A 17,959-nucleotide genomic window follows, 5' to 3' on the forward strand; every position below is an offset into this window, starting at 1 on the left:
CAATAACCACACCTGCTTCAGGTATTCGTGTGCCGGAGTTACCGGATATACGGTTTCTGACCTTCAGCGGTAGAAAAATATAGCCAACCTGTACAAAATCACGAGTGCACTTATCTCACAGCCCTTGCAACGGCTATGGGAGGAGGACAGATAAAGGACATTATTTAGGGGCAAGTGCAATTTGGAGAAATATGCTATATATACCCTCGTGGTCAGCAGAATCAGAATACAGTATTTACTAGGTAGTAATCTTTCTCCATAACTGTATGTGTAATGGTTTCAGAAAATACCTCCCCTAAGGTGATGAACAGTGAAGTTACTTGTGATTGCAGTTCACACATTCACCACTGGAGTGTGGATAAACTTCAACTCAGCTGAAAGTCAATCACGGTTCAGGCATACAGCTACTGTAAGTTTTCACTGTTTTTTTTACATTCTTGTCTGCACTGTTGTGGCGACACTGAAATTCGACTCTCAGGACTTAAATTGGATGATACCGTATTGTAGTTGTCTGCATTTAACATTTTGCACCGATTTAGCTATTTGTTAGGTAGGCTATGTCCAGTTTGTTCTAACGTTATGGCTATGCTCGCTAACATTAGCTACCATTACAGCAACATGGCCAGCTCGCTACTAACTTCACTGACCAACGTCAGTTATGAAGTGAGTGGTATTTGGGTTGTTTTAACGTCCTTAAATTCGTCTCTTTTCTGTTCACTTCAAATAACAAGGACATTATATAGAAATGCGATTTATTCCAATGCCTGACTTAATTAGCCAGGTTAGTTAGATTAGCTCTTTGGTTAGCAACAGTGAGCTGGCTAACATTCACGTAGCGTTAACGTCTAACGTTAGCTGTTTTTGTTTTTGAACTAACGTTAGCTATCTTCCGTAGTGCCGTCCGTTTCTTGCATAACATTTATGTCTGAGAAATTAGATAAGAAACAAAAAAATAATGGTTGGTTGGTCCATTTAGCGACGGGTTGTCTTTAACGTTAATCCACAGACAATAATAGTATAATGGCTGCTTTAAGTTCTACTCCAGTGTCTTGTTAGTTCCGTGAGCTAAAATTAAAACATCTATGGACAATTTGGAGTCGAACAATGATAACTGGCTAAATACCAAACCCCTGCCAGGTTGTCAACTTTATTTGACGTTTCACGTCTAACGGTAGCTGTCTTGATGAAGTTTTGCAGAGCTTGCGGAGTTGCTTCACGTTGCGCACAACAATAACAATGCATTGATTTCTGATGGTAATGGGGTCCTACCATGATGTGCTGCAGACTTGTGTTAAATGTAACTACGTCACATCTCAATTCATAAAGCAAAACTAACATTACCTCCTCTTTTGCTCATCACTTAGGATCCAGAGCTGAAAATGTCTATCCTTGGCCTAAAGAAGAAACAGCCCAAGACTTTTAAAGTCAAAGTCGTCACTATGGATGCCGAAATGGAATTCAGTTGTGAAGTAAGTTACCCTGCTTATGAAGTTTGAAAACAATGGGAAGTGAACCAGACACAATAACTTTTTGTTTTCTTTAGGTTAAGTGGAAAGGAAAAGACCTGTTTGACCTTGTTTGCCGTACCATTGGACTTCGGGAAACCTGGTTCTTTGGTCTGAGATATAAGGTGAAGGATACCAACGCCTGGCTGAAGACAGAGAAACGGGTGAGTAAGCATAGGGTGGACAAGCAACAAGGCGCCATACATTGGTATTGCGGTAGTCCCAGTCCCAATGGAGGCTCTCGATCCCTTACAGACTGCTGTTATTTTGGCAAAATGGAGCACCAGCATCTTTCAACAGTGGCCGTTTTGGCTGGGATCTAGAATAGGAACTTTTAAAACAGGGACAATAGTGTGTTACCACTCCTGGGGATTTGTACCACTGGACAATGTACAAGTTGGATTGCACAGGGACATAGGAACAATGAAGTTAACGAGGGGAACTAAGGAAAAATGCCCAATGAATGTAACTGACTGAAATATCCTCTAATGTTTTATGAGGAGAGGTGTGGTCGTGATGCCTAAACCCTGATGACCTAGGGTGTGATTGTAGTGCAGTTTGTTTGTACAGTCTAAATGTGTTTGTTTTGTGCTTCTTCTGAAACAGGTCTTGGATCAAGAAGTCCCCAAAGACTCCCCAATAACATTTCATTTCTTAGCAAAATTCTTCCCTGAGAAGGTGGAGGAGGAGCTGGTCCAGGAGATTACGCAGCATCTCTTCTTCTTACAGGTGGGTGGACCTGGGCTTTCAAATTATTGACTTTGTCTCTCTCCCTCCCTGTCTGTCTGTCTCTCTCTCTCTCTCTCTCTCTCTCTCTTTCTTTCTTTCTTTCTTTCTTTCTTTCTTTCTTTCTTTCTTTCTTTCTTTCTTAATTTCTTTCTCTCTCTCTGTATTTTGTTGGCATGTTCTTGACAATAATGTTGTGCTACACATGTATATCGTACATGATATTTGTACCATAACAATGTTTCTGACATTGACTGTGTGTGTTGAAATTCAACCCCATAGGTTAAAAAGCAGATATTAGATGAAGAGATATTTTGTTCACCTGAAGCGTCTGTACTTTTGGCATCATATGCTGTTCAAGCAAAGGTTGGTTTTGTAGGAACTTCCATTGTCCACCGAATTCTAATGTAATGAAACATGAATCTATAGCATGTAAAATGGTAACCTCTGCGTATTTGTTACTTCCAGTATGGTGACTATGACCCAAACTTCCACAAACCTGGCTTTTTGGCCCAAGATGAACTCCTGCCTAAAAGAGTGAGTAAGGGTGTGATCTTTTGTCGTTTTACCTTTCTCGATAATGCTGGTGTTCATAATTGTGTGTGTGTGTGTGTGAGTTATGATGTTGTGATGATGTATGATCTGCAGTTATTTCATGCCATTGTCTTTGGAAGAAATTACAGACACAATTGATGACAGATGTTTATTAATTGGGTTTTGTTTGTTATACATAGATGATTTTTGTAAAAATACTGTATAGATTTAAACTGTGGACGTGTCTGTCTGTGTGCGAACAGGTTTTGATGCAGTACCAGATGACCCCGGACATGTGGGAGGAGAAGATCACCGCCTGGTATGCAGAGCACAGAGGTATCGCCAGGTAACACACCCTTTCCTCTCTAGAACCTCGGCCAAGTTTCTTTGGTTCCAATTCTAAACAGAATCCTTGTTTGCTGCTCATGGAGGTTCTGTTAGCTGCCTCTGTTCAGTCACTGGTTAAGAAGACAGTGATTGACCCCTAATAGTGTTTAATATGTCCATTTGAACACATTGGTTAAAAGAAAAATCATCGCCATACATTCTTTGGCTATATTTTCACCGAATTCATGTTTCTGTTCAGGGATGAGGCGGAGATGGAGTACCTGAAGATAGCACAGGACCTTGAGATGTACGGTGTTAGCTACTTCTCCATCACAGTAGGTTCCTGCTCATCAATACTCTGAGGCCTTGCTGATAAGCGTCAGAACTACCAGAACATGTCAATCAGTTTTAATATAACTCACAAATGCTTTGGTAATAATAACGTGTGCTTTCCATCACAAATGCTACAGTAACGATAAGAAAATACAATACATTCACACTGAAATGCTGTTCTTTTGTTTGGGAATTTCATATGGTAGATTGTAATGGTACTGATATAGTATTGGTATAATATTGATATGCTCATGCATTGATATAGTGCTTTCTACTCACTTTTCTGCTGCTGAACGACTCCTCTTCCTCCTCCTTAGCCACTGCTGAGTGGCCTGCCCTGTTGTGGTCAGCAGATGTTTGAGGCCCACTCAAGCACTTGTGCACCACTGCCGTCTGGCCGGTTCGGGTCAGAGATCCCCTTGTGTTTGAGACTCACACTAGCACTCATGCACCACTGCCGCCTGGCCGGTTGGGGTCAGAGATCCCCTTGTGTTTGAGACCCACACAAGCACTCGTGCACCACTGCCGCCTGGCCGGTTGGGGTCAGAGATCCCCTTGTGTTTGAGACCCACACAAGCACTCGTGCACCACTGACGTCCTCTGATGTTTCTTTCCTTAGCAAAACAAGCGTGACACGGAGCTGCAGCTGGGTGTGGACGCCCAGGGTCTGCACATCTACAGCCCCAACAGCAAGCTCACCCCCAACAAGTCCTTCCCCTGGAGTGGTATCCGCAACATCTCATACAGCGAGAAAGAGGTGTGTGTGTGTGTGTGTGTGTGTGTGTGTTGTGTGTGGTGTGTGTGTGGTGTGTGTGTGGTGTGTGTGTGGTGTGTGTGTGTGTGTGTGTGTGTGTGTGTGTGTGTGTGTGTGTGCGTGCGCGTGCGTGTGTGTGCAAGTGAGAAAGAAATAATTGATAAGTCCTGAAGAAATGAAGGCCAGCTTGAAGTCTTGATCGTAGCACATAGTGAAAGATATTTAAGAGAATTTCAGTGTTCTGTCCGTCTATCTGTTGCTATTGTTTGTGTTATTGCATTGCTCATCTGAACCCAGCTATACATTAGATCTGATGGCCTTCCTTTTGATTGAGTGGATTTTAGACTATTGTTACGTACTAATGCTGTTGTATATTTCTCTGCTGTTAGTTCACGATAAAGCCACTTGACAAGAAGAAGGATGTTTTCAAGTTCTACTCTTCTCAGCTACGTGTTAACAAACTGGTAGGTGAAGAGATCTATTTAGAATGTAGAATTATACATTGTGGCTGTGATCTTATTTTCATTTCTTAATGGATTCTCTTATGACTGACACACACACACACACACACACACACACACATATATATATATATATATATATATATATATATATATATATATATGTGTGTGTGTGTGTGTGTGTGTGTGTGTGTGTGTGTGTGTGAATGCACAGTGTAATGTAATGCAATACTGAACAGATGACTGCATCGTCTCAGAAGAAGTGCTGGCTTTTCTTAACATTTACAGTTAAGAATAAAATGGCAAATATTGATTTAATGTTTATTTTCTCTTGACCAATATGTTTGTTCCGACTGAAAATGACACTGCCATATGCCAAAAGGTTGTAAGACAATGTGGGGGGAAACATGGAATCAAAAAAAGAAGCGTTTTCATTTTTTTTTTTTTTTTTTTTACATTTTTATGAAAAATGGCATGTCCCAAATTATTAATACGCTTTGTAAATAATCAATGGAAACATCTTTATTTGCATTCACAGCTCTCAATATGGTTCTTATAATATCTACCAAACCTCCCCATTTCTCCACAATGATTCTAGACCACACCTTTTTAGCAGCAATCTGGGTTTTGAGGCAGTAATGATTATTTGCCATCACTCTGGCCTTGTGCTCACTTTTTTGACGGATTGAGGTCTGGACTCTGGCTGGGCCACTCTAAAATGTTATTAATCTAAAATATATTATTCTCCATTTCTTGCCTTGTTTGGCTGTATGTTTTGGATCATTGTGTGGTTTAATGGTCCAATGCCGCCTATTGGGGCAGGTCTTTTGGCAGACCAGATCTTTTCCTCCAAAAATCTTGATGTAGCCCCTTGTTTTAGTGTTACCATTTACTCAGAACAAACATTGGTCAAGAGAAAATATTAAATCAAGATGAGTATGAGTAATTTTGTTCCTAACTGTTAGTGTCTACTAAACAAATAAAATGTAAATGTGATTAATTTATCACAGATCCTGCAGCTCTGCATTGGGAACCACGACCTGTTCATGAGGAGAAGAAAAGTGGACTCGATAGAGGTCCAGCAGATGAAGGCTCTGGCCAAGGAAGAGAAAGCCAGGAAAAAGGTTCAGGCTCTTACTCATGGATCTATTGATTATAACTTGGCCCACTTCTTAATTAACTGATGAATAGACAGATTGATTATCTGCTTGATGGTGCTTCAAATCAGCCTTCTCTTAAAGGTGCTCTAAGCGATGCCACACGTTTTTTAGGCTAAAACACTTTTTGTCACTTACAGCAAACATCACCTTAATCTCTGTGGACCGCCCAGGCTCCAAAAACGGCAACACAAACAACCTGGGCAAACCTAGCCCATACATAACAAACTGATCCAGCAAATCACAGACGAGATGCTTGTTTAGGAGAGTTTCAATTGCACGGGAGGGAGGGGGAGGAAGTAGCGAGCTAGTCTCTGTTTTGTTTGAATGTTAACAGAAGTGATGTTACCCAGCATCGCTTGGAGCACCTTTAACTCTCAGATGGCTTTCATGATGGATTAGAACATTTTGCCAATTGGCAGTTTGATAACTGAAATGAAAGACCCAATCGTATTCTAAAAGCTTGCTTTTATTCTTTGCTGACCGTGTGACTCCTGTGACGGGCGTTGTGTGTCGTGTGTATGTGCCCTGTCTTCGTTGTGTTGTGTGTGTCGTGTGTGTGCCGTGTCTTCATTGTGTTGTGTGTGTCGTGTGTGTGCCATGTCTTCGTTGTGTTGTGTGTGTGTCGTGTGTGTGATGGATGAATGGTCAGATGGAGAGGCAGGTGCTGGCCCGGGAGAAGCAGATGAGGGAGGAGGCGGAGAGAGCCAAAGAGGAGATGGAGCGACGCCTCTTCCAGCTGCAGGACGAAGCCCGCATGGCCAACGAGGCCCTGGTGAGGATACACATTACACACAGAGACAGAGACACACAGACAGAGACACACAGATTTTTTTAAAAATCAAGTTCAAATGATTATCGAAAGTCACGCAATTTGTTAAAAAAAAAATCACTTAAATGACTTTATGTAAATGTACATAAACAGTACGTAAGTAAGTAAATGTTTATTTGTATAGTAAAACTATCACTGTCGAGTGTTGACTCAATGCTGTTGCTGTCTAACTAGCTTCGCTCGGAGGAGATGGCAGATTAGGAAAAAAATCACTTAAATGACTTTATGTAAATGTTCATAAACAGTACGTAAGTAGTAGTAAGTAAGTAAGTAAATGTTTATTTGTATAGTAAAACTATCACTGTCGAGTGTTGACTCAATGCTGTTGCTGTCTAACTAGCTTCGCTCGGAGGAGATGGCAGATTAGGAAAAAAATCACCTAAATGACTTCATGTAAATGTGCATAAACAGTAAAACTATGACTGTTGAGTGTTGACTAGGGCTGGGACGGTAACCGCATTGCCGCAATACCGCGGTCGCGTGATGCCTACCGCGGGCGGGTCTGAGCTTGTCACAGTCATCACCGCAAAACAAAAAAAGAAAAATCTGAAACATTTGGGGGATTCTACTTCATGTAGCCGCCTGCAAAGGTCTTAAGATGACTGCATAATATGTTTTCAACTATGACATATGCACAATTCCGGGTTAAAAACGTATCAGAATCTCAGAAATAATCACATTAAGTCTATTCAGTTATCTTAAGACGTCTGCAGGCGGCTACATGAAGTAGAATCCTAGGGGGGGTGTTAAAGCGGTATACTGTGAAATCACGGTCATTTCCTGCTTTCCAACCGTGTTAAGAAAACATCCATACCGTCCCACCCCTACTGTTGACTCAATGCCGTTGCTGTCTGTCTAGCTCCGCTCAGAGGAGACGGCGGACCTGCTGGCAGAGAAGGCCCAGATCGCGGAGGAGGAGGCCAAGCTGCTGGCTCACAAGGCTGCGGAGGCGGAGCAGGAGCGCCAGCGGCTGGAGGTGACGGCGCTCAAGACCAAGGAGGAGAAACGACTGATGGAGCAGAAGATGCGCGAGGCCGAGTCGCTGGCTGTGAAGCTCGTGGAGCAGTCCGAGAGGAGGTCAGGCAATACACACACACACACTTTGAGACATTGTAAATTGATAAAACTGCTCTATAGATAAATAAATAAACTTTTTAATTGAAAAAGAATAAATATGAGAAAAATAATTAAATTGGTGTTTACTGTTTAGTGTCATAATAATGCAGCAGGATAGAAAATGTATCAGAAATAGGGAAAGAAAAAGAGTAGGGTAAATAAAACCTCAGTGTAATATGCAACATAAATAAGACCAAGGACATTAATGTAGCATGTGTGTGCTTCAAGCCAGAGATAGGGTTCAACTCCTTCATCCTATGCGGATGATTAAGCACTATAGTATTCTCATGCAGTAGATACCAGCTCCATCTCAGTCATGTGTGAGTCATCACCACAGCCTGGCTGGGTGCAGCATTTGCTCACATGTCACAAGCTGAGGACACTGCATTCGATCTGAATACACAAAAGGGCCGGGGAGAAGCATGGGATTAGATTACATGACTGGGTGTAGTTGTGTATGTGTTTGGTTGTTTGTTTGTGGTCGTTTTAGTTGATAGTAGTGCAAATGGTGCTGTTGTTGTTTTGTAAAAGGAGAGCACTTAAGACCACAAGCAGTGGAAAGTTTCTACAGACGCCAAGCCAAGTAACATCAGTGAGAAATTCTTATCTTCAGTATCAGTTCATTTACAGTGGACTGCTCAGGCTGAATCAGCGCCTGTGTCTACAAGCATGTGGGGACTTCAGATGGTCAAATCTGTCCTCAAAGATCTCTACTGCTTGAGTAGAAAAGACTAACTGTAGACCAGACTTCATTGGCATTTTATAGTTGACATCAAGATTTCTTTTCCATCTTTGTCCTTCTGCTGTTTTGTGTTGTGGTTATAAGTTTATTACGGTTTACTTGGGGGGGTATTCCATCAACCTCGCTAATGAAGGCGGCGCTTAACAGAAATAGCCTGGCTTGAACTAGCGTAGACTTTCACTTGGGGCTGAAGCCGTTCCCTTAACTCAAGTTAGCGGCATCTTGGCCTCGTTTATTCAAGCGAGGTTTAAGTCAGCTTCATCTCTGCTCGTGCACGAGGGAGAACAGTAGACCAAAACAGTAGTTTGACAAAAAGAGGATATATGTCGTAAATTAAGACAATACTAGACGATTTCTGTTGGCAAGCGCCATCTACAGGATTTTCATTGAAAGTCATCAAATTTAACATCGAGAGAAAAAATAGATTGCCTACAGAAATTGGAGAATAATGAAAGCATACATTTAAAACAAATAGTATAAACAAAAACAACTTATGGATATGCATATGGATATTCTATCTAAACTATCTATAGCTTACGTTCTTAGATTAAAAGTGTTCACTCCAAATTATTGTCTAGGTGTAGGTGAAATAAATAAAATAGTATCAACATAATAGCCTATTGTCTCCCAAAGTGTTTGAAATAAAATTATCTGAAATGCAATGGCTTTCAATTCAATTTATGGCTGGTATTTAATCTGTGTAGCACACAGTTGATTTGACATTCATGAACAATCGTCGACACATGAAGCAGTTTTAATTATTAGCTGCCTAGGCTACAGAATTATCCTTTGGCTTGCATCAGATACAATATAGCCACTGGCAGCTGTCACTGAACAGCCTACCAATTGTGCATGGCCCTTTATCAGCAGTAGACATATCTTTCATCAAAGATTATAACTAAAAATGCCATTATCAAGGTGATAAACTATGTAGCCTTAATACTTCGTATGGGAAGCGAACCTGCGAACACGGAAGAACGCAATTCCATTCCTATGCTGTCTCGCTGCACGTTACACCACCACCGAGCGTAAGTGGCACAGAGTAGCAAGATTCCTAGAACCACACGCATGTGAAGTTAAAGCATTTTTAATCTTATACATTCTTTGGAGCTAGTGAATGTGTAAATCCATGCTTGGTGATACTGTCGGAAAAAGCATTTCTAGGCCTACTTCTATTTTTGAAGTTGTAGGCTACAGGTGACGAAACACAGGTTGACGGAACCATCTTTTTGGACTCGTTTTCCGACTGATTGTTTTTTTTGCAACACAGCTTAATTTAGCTTGAAAGTTAACCTGCTACGGAGCAGGTTAGTTCTGTGGCATAAATTCCCATAGTTACCAAGCTGGGATTCACGTTAACCTCATTAATGGAACGGAATTCTCACTAAAATTAGCGAAATAAGCCAGGTTTGGCCTTTAGCGAGGTTGATGGAATACCCCCTTGGTGTCGAGCTGTTACGTTGCTTGGTTGTTTTTGTTGTTGTTGTTGTTTACTTATAGAGTATTGTCTTGTAGGTTAAAGGAGGCTGATCACCTAAAGCAGGACCTGAATGAGGCTAAGGATGCAGAGCGCAGGGCCAAGCAGAAGCTCCTGGACATCACCAAAACCACATACCCGGTAGGACACATCATGAACAGCATTGCCACCGTAGTTTCATAAGTTCATGTGTGTTTACTTTTACTTTTACATCGATTGAAAGAATTACACACCTGATTAAATCTGTCTGTGTGTGTGTCTAGGTGATCACTTCTTATGCTACCCCTCCTGCCGCCCCCGAATACCCTGAAGTGTCCATGGAAACAGGCTCGCACAGAATGGACTTCAAGGACTCAGACATGAAAAGGCTGTCTATGGAGATCGAGAGGGAACGGTGAGGTGCTGCACACCTGCATGCTTTCACACTTCACACTGAATTTTGAGGCGTCCAATTCTGTGTCAGCCAAATAGCAGAAGGATAGGCAACAGAGAAGTAAACATAATGTGTGAAAGATGTAAAAAATAACTGGAAGCTCTGTGAAAATGTAATGTAGGAAGTGCATCGATGAATTGTGCCTCATTGTGCACTTCAATTGTTCATCTGTGTAGATTAGATAAAGCCATTAGAATACAGCTATCCCTTTTTTGCATTTTTGCAGCTAGTCACAATTTTGCCAACTATCAGTCTCTGAGGGATCGTCATTATTCTGCATCAGTGATACATTTAAGTATTTTGTGTGTGTGTGTTTGTATTTGTATGGGTCACCTCCAGGTTGGAGTACATGGAGAAGAGCAAGCACTTGCAGGACCAGTTGAAGGAACTGAAGTCTGAGATTGAGTCCCTGAAGCTGGAGGAGCAACAGCAGCAGGCCGGCGTGTTTGGCATGTGTCCACCCCAGGCCCGCATCTACTCCGAGCCCATCTACTTACCTCACAGCAACGTAAGGGCGCTACGCTAACATGGAACACATTACCTCACAGCAACTTAAGGGTGCTGTGTTAACACAGAACACACTTACCTCACAGCAACTTAAGGGTGCTATGTTAAGACGGAACACTTTCACAGTGCAATGGCGCTACGCTAACACACTTACCTCACAGCAACGTAAGGGTGGAATGTTAATACAGAACACACTTACCTCACAGCAACGTAAGAGAGCTAAGCTAACACAGGACACACTTACCTCACACCACTTTAAGAGTGCTATGTTAACGCAGAACACACTTACCTCACAGCAACGTGAGGGCGCTACGCTAACACAGGACACTGGCTCTCATAAAGTAAGGGTGCTATGCTTACCCAGCAGACATTCATTAAAGGAGAAGTTTGGTGTGATATTGAACTAAAGTGTGTTGAAACATGATACCGAGTGTGAACTTTTGTCTCATAGCTTATCTCAGCTTGTCCCCTGCACTCCGAAAGTTAGCCAATGCTACCAAGGGACCGTTCGGTATTGATGGAATGGACCACCGGAGGAAAATAGGGGAGGGTCATGTCTTTTTATTCTTTGTTGAGGGGAGGGTCACCCAACTTTTTTTAGTCTAGAAGGGAGGGTCACCCAACTTTTGCATTCACGAAAACAGCAAAAATTGTGCCGTCGCCCACGGCCTTGTGTCTAATGGGCCTCGCACCTTGCCAAAGATGACATTAAGCGTTTATTCTTCATTAATGCCTATTGTAGCCTAAGCAAAAAGCTTAACGTGGCTTAATGTCCTAAAACAACGATCACTAATCACCAAATTGCTCTCATATTGTTCCTCATAATCACTAAGAACCTTCAAAATATTTAGCATGAAGTCATATTAGGCCTATGAACTTTAGGCTACCTGACGTGATAGCATGTTCCTTCACTGACGCCTATGGAAAAGGCTTAACGTCCCAAAACAACGATCAATGATCATTAAATTTCTCCCTCATATTGCTCTTCATAATCTTCTATAAAAATCTAGCCCGAAGTTTTTTTTCTTTTTGAGCATGTCGAATCCCAGGACATAACGCACTGGGCCCAGTTTCCCAACGGAGACACGCTCTTAAGAGGGTTTTCTACGATTCATCTTACGATCGTTTGTTTGGTTTTTCCGACTGTTTCCCGAACATGCTCGTAGCGTGAATGCGCATGCACTGCTCTTAACTCATTGAGTTCCAAAAACGTAATATTAAGTTTTTCCTTCCCATGCGTTGAGTGCCAAAAACGTAATATTACGTTTTTAACTTTTTTTTTTAATTACGAAACTAGACACTCTAACACACCTTATATGTGATTTTGGGAACTCTGTGATGAATGGAAATGAAATATATGACGATCGAAAACTCATGAAAACGCACAATCTGGACATTTTATCTGGACATTTTATCATAACTCGGTTGCCGCTTTGGGTCGAATCAGTGACGCATACACGTCATCTCAAAACCAGGCCATTTTCGTGGGTCTATCACTAGGTGGCAGTCTCGCTGATCACTTCCCGGAAAGTTTACAGGCAACACTTAATATTTCATGAAAGACGTTATATCTCCATTTCTAGAAAAAAACAGCGATTTTGATGAAAACTAGCCACTGTTTACCTTGGGATTTCTCAGGAACAGAGGCGTGTAGAAATACACGGTTTGCACCCACTGAGAGCTTAAAGTCTCACCTTTTAAACGAGCCATTGTATGTGTTCATAGCTATAACACAGAATATGCTGTGGCTGTACAAAAATCATCAACAATGGTCTAGATTGCTCGCACTCTAGGACAAAGCTTCCGAAAACAGCTTGGCATTCAATGAGTTAAGATGCTCTTAAGGGGAGCTGTCCACGTTCTGTAGTTCAATCCAATAGTTCTGAAATATCCTCTGATTTGATGGTGATGTCAGGTGACTGCACCTAACAGCTATAAGCCTACCGTTTAAACTTCGGACACATTAATTCACATCAACACGAAAATAGAAACATCTGCATGTAAGCATCACATTGGCTATGTTGTAGCCTATCCCCAGAATATCAGCAGCACTTTATTAAGGGGCATAAGCCGAGTGAGCCGAGTCCCTGCCATTCTTAATACAAAGCATGCTAGTTGATTGTACTACAGTGTGTGTGTTTGTGGCATTTTGGCAATCTGCTACCTCTATGAAGTGGAGCAAGTGGTCCCGAGTATCCTTTGAGGATGCCAGAGTAGTTAGCCACCACCATAACCACCAGGGGGCGCAGTTTGCCACCAGGGTCGTTCCACGTCCAATCAGACAGAATCCCGGAAAATGGTTGCTGCACAGTCCCATTCATGACATAGGAACAGTTTGAATTTATTTGATTTGACATGGAATGACCCACTACTGTTGTACTCACAAATGCCAGGTTGTAGGAAGTAATGTGTGATCGACCTGTGTGCATAAGGATGTATTATTTTGATAGACTGTAGATTAGTAATGTATTACTTGTTCCGACACAGTAGTTGAACATAATAGATTATACTATATACTTTGTACTTTATACTTTACTTTATACTTTACTTTTACTTTAATTTTTTTTTTAGATGACTATAATTTTAACAACCTTTTTGTTCATTTGTGAAGTGACCTTGGGTGACATGAAAGGCGCTCTAAATAAAATGTAATATTATTATTTATTATTAGTAGTAATAACAGCATTCTTGTGCCAAGTTCTCGTTAGCTAGTATTTTGTGTGCGGCAGAGTGTTAACTTTGTGTTTGTTTTAGCGCAACTCTGCCTACCTGACTCAGATGGCCTACTTTGAGGAGGTGTGAATGGAGAGACTCCTCATCGAGAGGAAGAGGAGGAAAGGGCAACAGTACATATCCACCTGGATGTGCGTACTGATTTTAGCCATGAACACACACACACACACACACACACACACACCAAGGAGCAGAACATTTCAGCCTCTACACTAACTCCCATTGTGAGTCCTGAAGGAACTCTTCACAAACTTTATTTTTTTTCCTTGCATTTCATGGTCTACACAATTTTAAGTTATGTGTGCATTTGGTTGTGTGCAACTTCCTTGTGCTTTAATTTCAAACTGAGGTTCCACTGTACATATAGCCTATCTACTATCAAACCCAGGTGCATTTTACAAACGTGTTGAAAAAGGGATTAATGTTCAGCAAGACGTATGACTAGTTCAAACCTCTGACACAGTTCCTTGCTGTGATATTGCTGTGAAACTCAAGAAATATTTAAAGATCTTGTCGTTTGTGATGAGCAAGCGGTTTAGTAGGTAAATTACATTCTGTGAAGTGAGACCACACCCTGTCCCAGAAAGTTTAGGATTAGATATCACATTTTGGGCCCTCATTTAAAAGGCGGGCAAAGTGTATAGTCTGTCATCAAGCAAAGTTGTCGTCCATGAACTACAGCTATCCTGTTGCATGTGAGAGCACTGAGTCTGAGTCCTCAGTGTTTGCACGTAAAGTCTTACCAATGGCCTTAAATCAGTTAATGGATTTTGCCTAGTTATTAAATTATCTTAAAGGAGAAATCCGGTGATTTTCTTCACATAGATCTCCATTTATCGAGGTCGCCGAGTACTGTCGGTATTGAAAAAACCCCGAAAACAATCGGTTTTGCCCAGCTCGAGTTGCTGCAGCCAACAGCTAAAGCAGCAAGGCAGCTACAGCACTACACATGGGGGCTCATGCCCCCAGAGTGTAAGAATAGTTTTAGAAGACTGGTCTAATTTTTCTCAAATTTACACTACCGGTCAAAAGTTTGGGGTCACTTAGATTACAATTTACATAATTGCAAAAGGGTTCTTCAATGTTTTCTCAATTAGCCTTTTAATATGATATCAGATTAGTAAACAGAATGTGCCTTTGAAACATTGGATGAATGGTTGCTGATAATGGGCAATGTATATATTGCATTAGATCAGCCATTTCTTTCTACAACAGTCAAGAACCCTTCTGCAATTATGTAAGCACATAATGTAATCTGAGAACTGCTGCCCTGATTAAAATTCAATGCAACTGATCTCAGCTGGTATTCTGTCTATTCATGGGTTTCATCAGGTCCCTTTCCACAGGTGTATAAAATCAAGCATCTAGATTATGAATGCAGACTGCATGATGCTTGATTAATACACCTGTGGAAAGGGACCTGATGAAACCCATGAATAATGGAGTGGAATAGAAATTTCTAAGTGACCCTAAACTTTTGACCAGTAGTGTACGTGCTGCTAACACGTCTGGTGTAGCCAGTTCCATTGATTATAGTGTAAGTTAATTGTTGCAGCATACGCTCAGCAAACAGAACACTTCAGTTACGTGTCTGGTATAGCTTGCCTGATAGGCCTTGGTCTCTTCCCATCATTTAGATTTGGACCCCATGTCTGTCAGATCGAAACCCTTAAATTATTAATTTCCTTCTTTTATCTAGAAGAGCGAGGTGGTTTGCACTAGAAACCTGTTTTTTTCTAATGTATTCACAAGTTATCTAGACTTTTATTTGCATTTTGTACACTAAGATGTTAAGCTTTGCCTTAAACTTGTGATCTTTGCCTATAAACTATTTTATTAAGGGATTGTTATGTAAAATATAAAAAGTGGACATAAACATACATACACACACTTTACCCCACACTACAACCATTGGCATAATAGCTGCGTTTGGGAGAATGCTCACAAATGCACCTTTGTGCACACACACACATCACTTCAGTTTGTGAGGAGGCACTACAAGAGTCAAGTAGTTTTGTTACTGATGTGAGCAGTATTATTGTATCAGATTATCCTAGTTTATGCTCTTTGGTCTTTTAAGTCCATTTATTTGGTTTACATAAGTCCAGTGTCTTTGACTGACACAGTATGTGCGCATTATGTATCGGTTTTGTTTGTGTTGTTTTGTTGATTGTCCATGTTTTTCTGTTATTTAAATTCCATGAGAAGTCTGTGTCAGACTTTGCCACTGATCACTTGCTAGTTGTTGATTAAGCACAACCCAATTCACATTCAATACTAATGGTAAATCACGAGAGACTGAGGAAGACCACGGTATGCACATGTCACTATCAGTAATGTCATGTTCTGAATGAAAGCTTTTAGTCTTGGCCTAATCCAAGTGCCTAAAACGTGTGTCGATGTTCACATGATGTACGTGTTCCCCTTTGACCAACGAAAGAAGATGTGATGATGACGATGATGATGAGGATAATGATAATGATGATGGAGTGTTTGAAATCATTTGTTTGTTCTGTCAGAAGAGAACACCCAGCAGAGAGGTGGATTCTAGACTCGTTCCATGCCTCAGATCATTTGGGTTACTATTATGGATTTCATATCATGGTTTTGTTTGCATGTATATTTTCATTATGCAGTGTTGTCTTTGTAGATAGATAATCATGCCTTTTATAATCTGTAAGGGTCTATTTTTTGTGTTAGAATATATGGTTTTATGCATTAAGAATCTTAAATGAGTCTTGATTTCACAGAAAGACAGGTGACTCTGTTTTTATGGAATGTCTAATAGAATGGCCATGGAAGGTGTATAAAAGTTTAAAGAGGCCATGGAAGGTTTGTTGATTTTTTGAAAAGCCCAGGGTTCTATGCTATAGGGGTGGAGTATAAGTCACCATGGCAACAGTCTGGCTTGATGGCATGATTGGGCAGTGCAGAGGTGTCTGGGTGATTCTGTGACATGTCAATCACAGTGTCAGAAATGCCAACTGAGGTGTGTCACAGTTGGGCTTACACCAGGCATGTACCTGAAGCTCTTCCTTCATGAAACATAAAGATAGTTTTAGAAGAATGGTCTAATTTGTTTTCGAATGGACACACCGCCATCACATCAGGTGTAGCCAGTTCCATATTCTGTGTACGGAACGCTTTAGTTACGTGCCTGATTCAGCCCACCTGTCAGAGTTAAAAGGATTTGGTATGCAGCTCATCAGATTGATGTTATTTCTTGGGTGACATCCATGATGGTGTCCCAGATGTATGTCAGTAACATCTGTACATGTATTAACAGATACACTAACGGTCAAAAGTTTGGGGTCACTTAGAAATCTTCATTCCACTTCATTATAGACAGAATACCAGCTGAGATCAGTTGCATTGTTTTTTGATCAGGGTAGCAGTTTCCAGATTACATTATGCTGGTATTCTGTCTATAATGGAGTGGAATGGAAATTTCTAAGTGACCCCAAACTTTTGACCGGTAGTGTACATCTGGAGGCAGGGTTGGAGGAATATGGAGTAAATGGGACTACATCCAATGTACAAAAAACACTCCTGTTTGTGCATACAATGTGCAAAAGACATGCCTGTTTAAAGAGGACACGTTCAGGATATGACCATTGTGCCTATTGTCACAGTAGAACAAACTTCACGAGGAATCGACTGTATTCGTGTAAAAAGATTAGGGGATTTTTCCTGGTTGTCTAGTCATACGAATGGAAAAGTGGATTGGTTTTCCAAGAATACTTTATGTAAAAGTTTCTAAAAACAAAGTAAACCTAACATTCATACACTCCTCAGTGACTTAGTTTTTAAACTATCCCTCCAGAAACCAAAACGCTGGATAAACTACTGTGGTCATATTAAGGGATAATCTTTGTTTTAACCCTAATCTAACCTCATCTGTCATATCTCCACTGTGCTGTTTAGGGCCATATTCAACCAGCACAAGGAAACACGTCATAGATTTTGGATTTTGCCACAAGGCCTTTAAATCCAAATTGTGCCTTGAACACTATGCAATGTTGTTTAAACCAAAACACTAGAAACAGTATTTTTGCAGCCTGTTACAGCCTAACTATCATCACATCACTAGGTTGGTTATGATTTTACACTATTAGACAGTTCTGTGTTTTGTCTACACCAGGGAATGCCCATGGACACAGTGTCTTTATGTATGGCTGTGATATGTATGTAACATGTAAACGCCTTGATATTGTACATGTTATCAGAAATGAATGGATGTTTATATGCGTAACAAATTCTTCACTGTGTGTGCACTGCAGTGGCAAAGTCTTCTTTTGTACTCTGAATAAACTTAAATTTTC

At 40.9% G+C, this 17,959-nt stretch overlaps 1 protein-coding gene across 2 annotated transcripts; it reads left to right on the forward strand.

The window, feature by feature from the left end:
• Positions 1 to 113: 113 nt before the first annotated feature.
• On the forward strand, positions 114 to 14,544 carry nf2b (NF2, moesin-ezrin-radixin like (MERLIN) tumor suppressor b). 2 transcript variants are annotated; one of them, XM_048235172.1, is made up of 17 exons: positions 114 to 409; positions 1,365 to 1,469; positions 1,544 to 1,669; positions 2,112 to 2,234; positions 2,514 to 2,597; positions 2,700 to 2,768; positions 3,029 to 3,111; positions 3,352 to 3,427; positions 4,045 to 4,182; positions 4,569 to 4,643; positions 5,651 to 5,764; positions 6,450 to 6,572; positions 7,489 to 7,706; positions 10,003 to 10,105; positions 10,228 to 10,358; positions 10,737 to 10,905; positions 13,659 to 14,544. In XM_048235172.1, exons 2-17 carry the CDS (start codon positions 1,380 to 1,382, stop codon positions 13,704 to 13,706), a joined length of 1,770 nt encoding a protein of 589 aa, XP_048091129.1. In that variant the 5' UTR covers positions 114 to 409; positions 1,365 to 1,379; the 3' UTR covers positions 13,707 to 14,544. The 2 variants fall into 2 exon arrangements, with proteins under 2 accessions (XP_048091129.1, XP_048091120.1); XM_048235163.1 differs by lacking the exon at positions 114 to 409 and adding an exon at positions 597 to 663.
• The last annotated feature ends 3,415 nt before the right edge of the window (positions 14,545 to 17,959 follow it).

This window comes from Alosa alosa, chromosome 2 (assembly GCF_017589495.1).
Source record: "Alosa alosa isolate M-15738 ecotype Scorff River chromosome 2, AALO_Geno_1.1, whole genome shotgun sequence".
NCBI lineage: Eukaryota > Metazoa > Chordata > Actinopteri > Clupeiformes > Clupeidae > Alosa > Alosa alosa.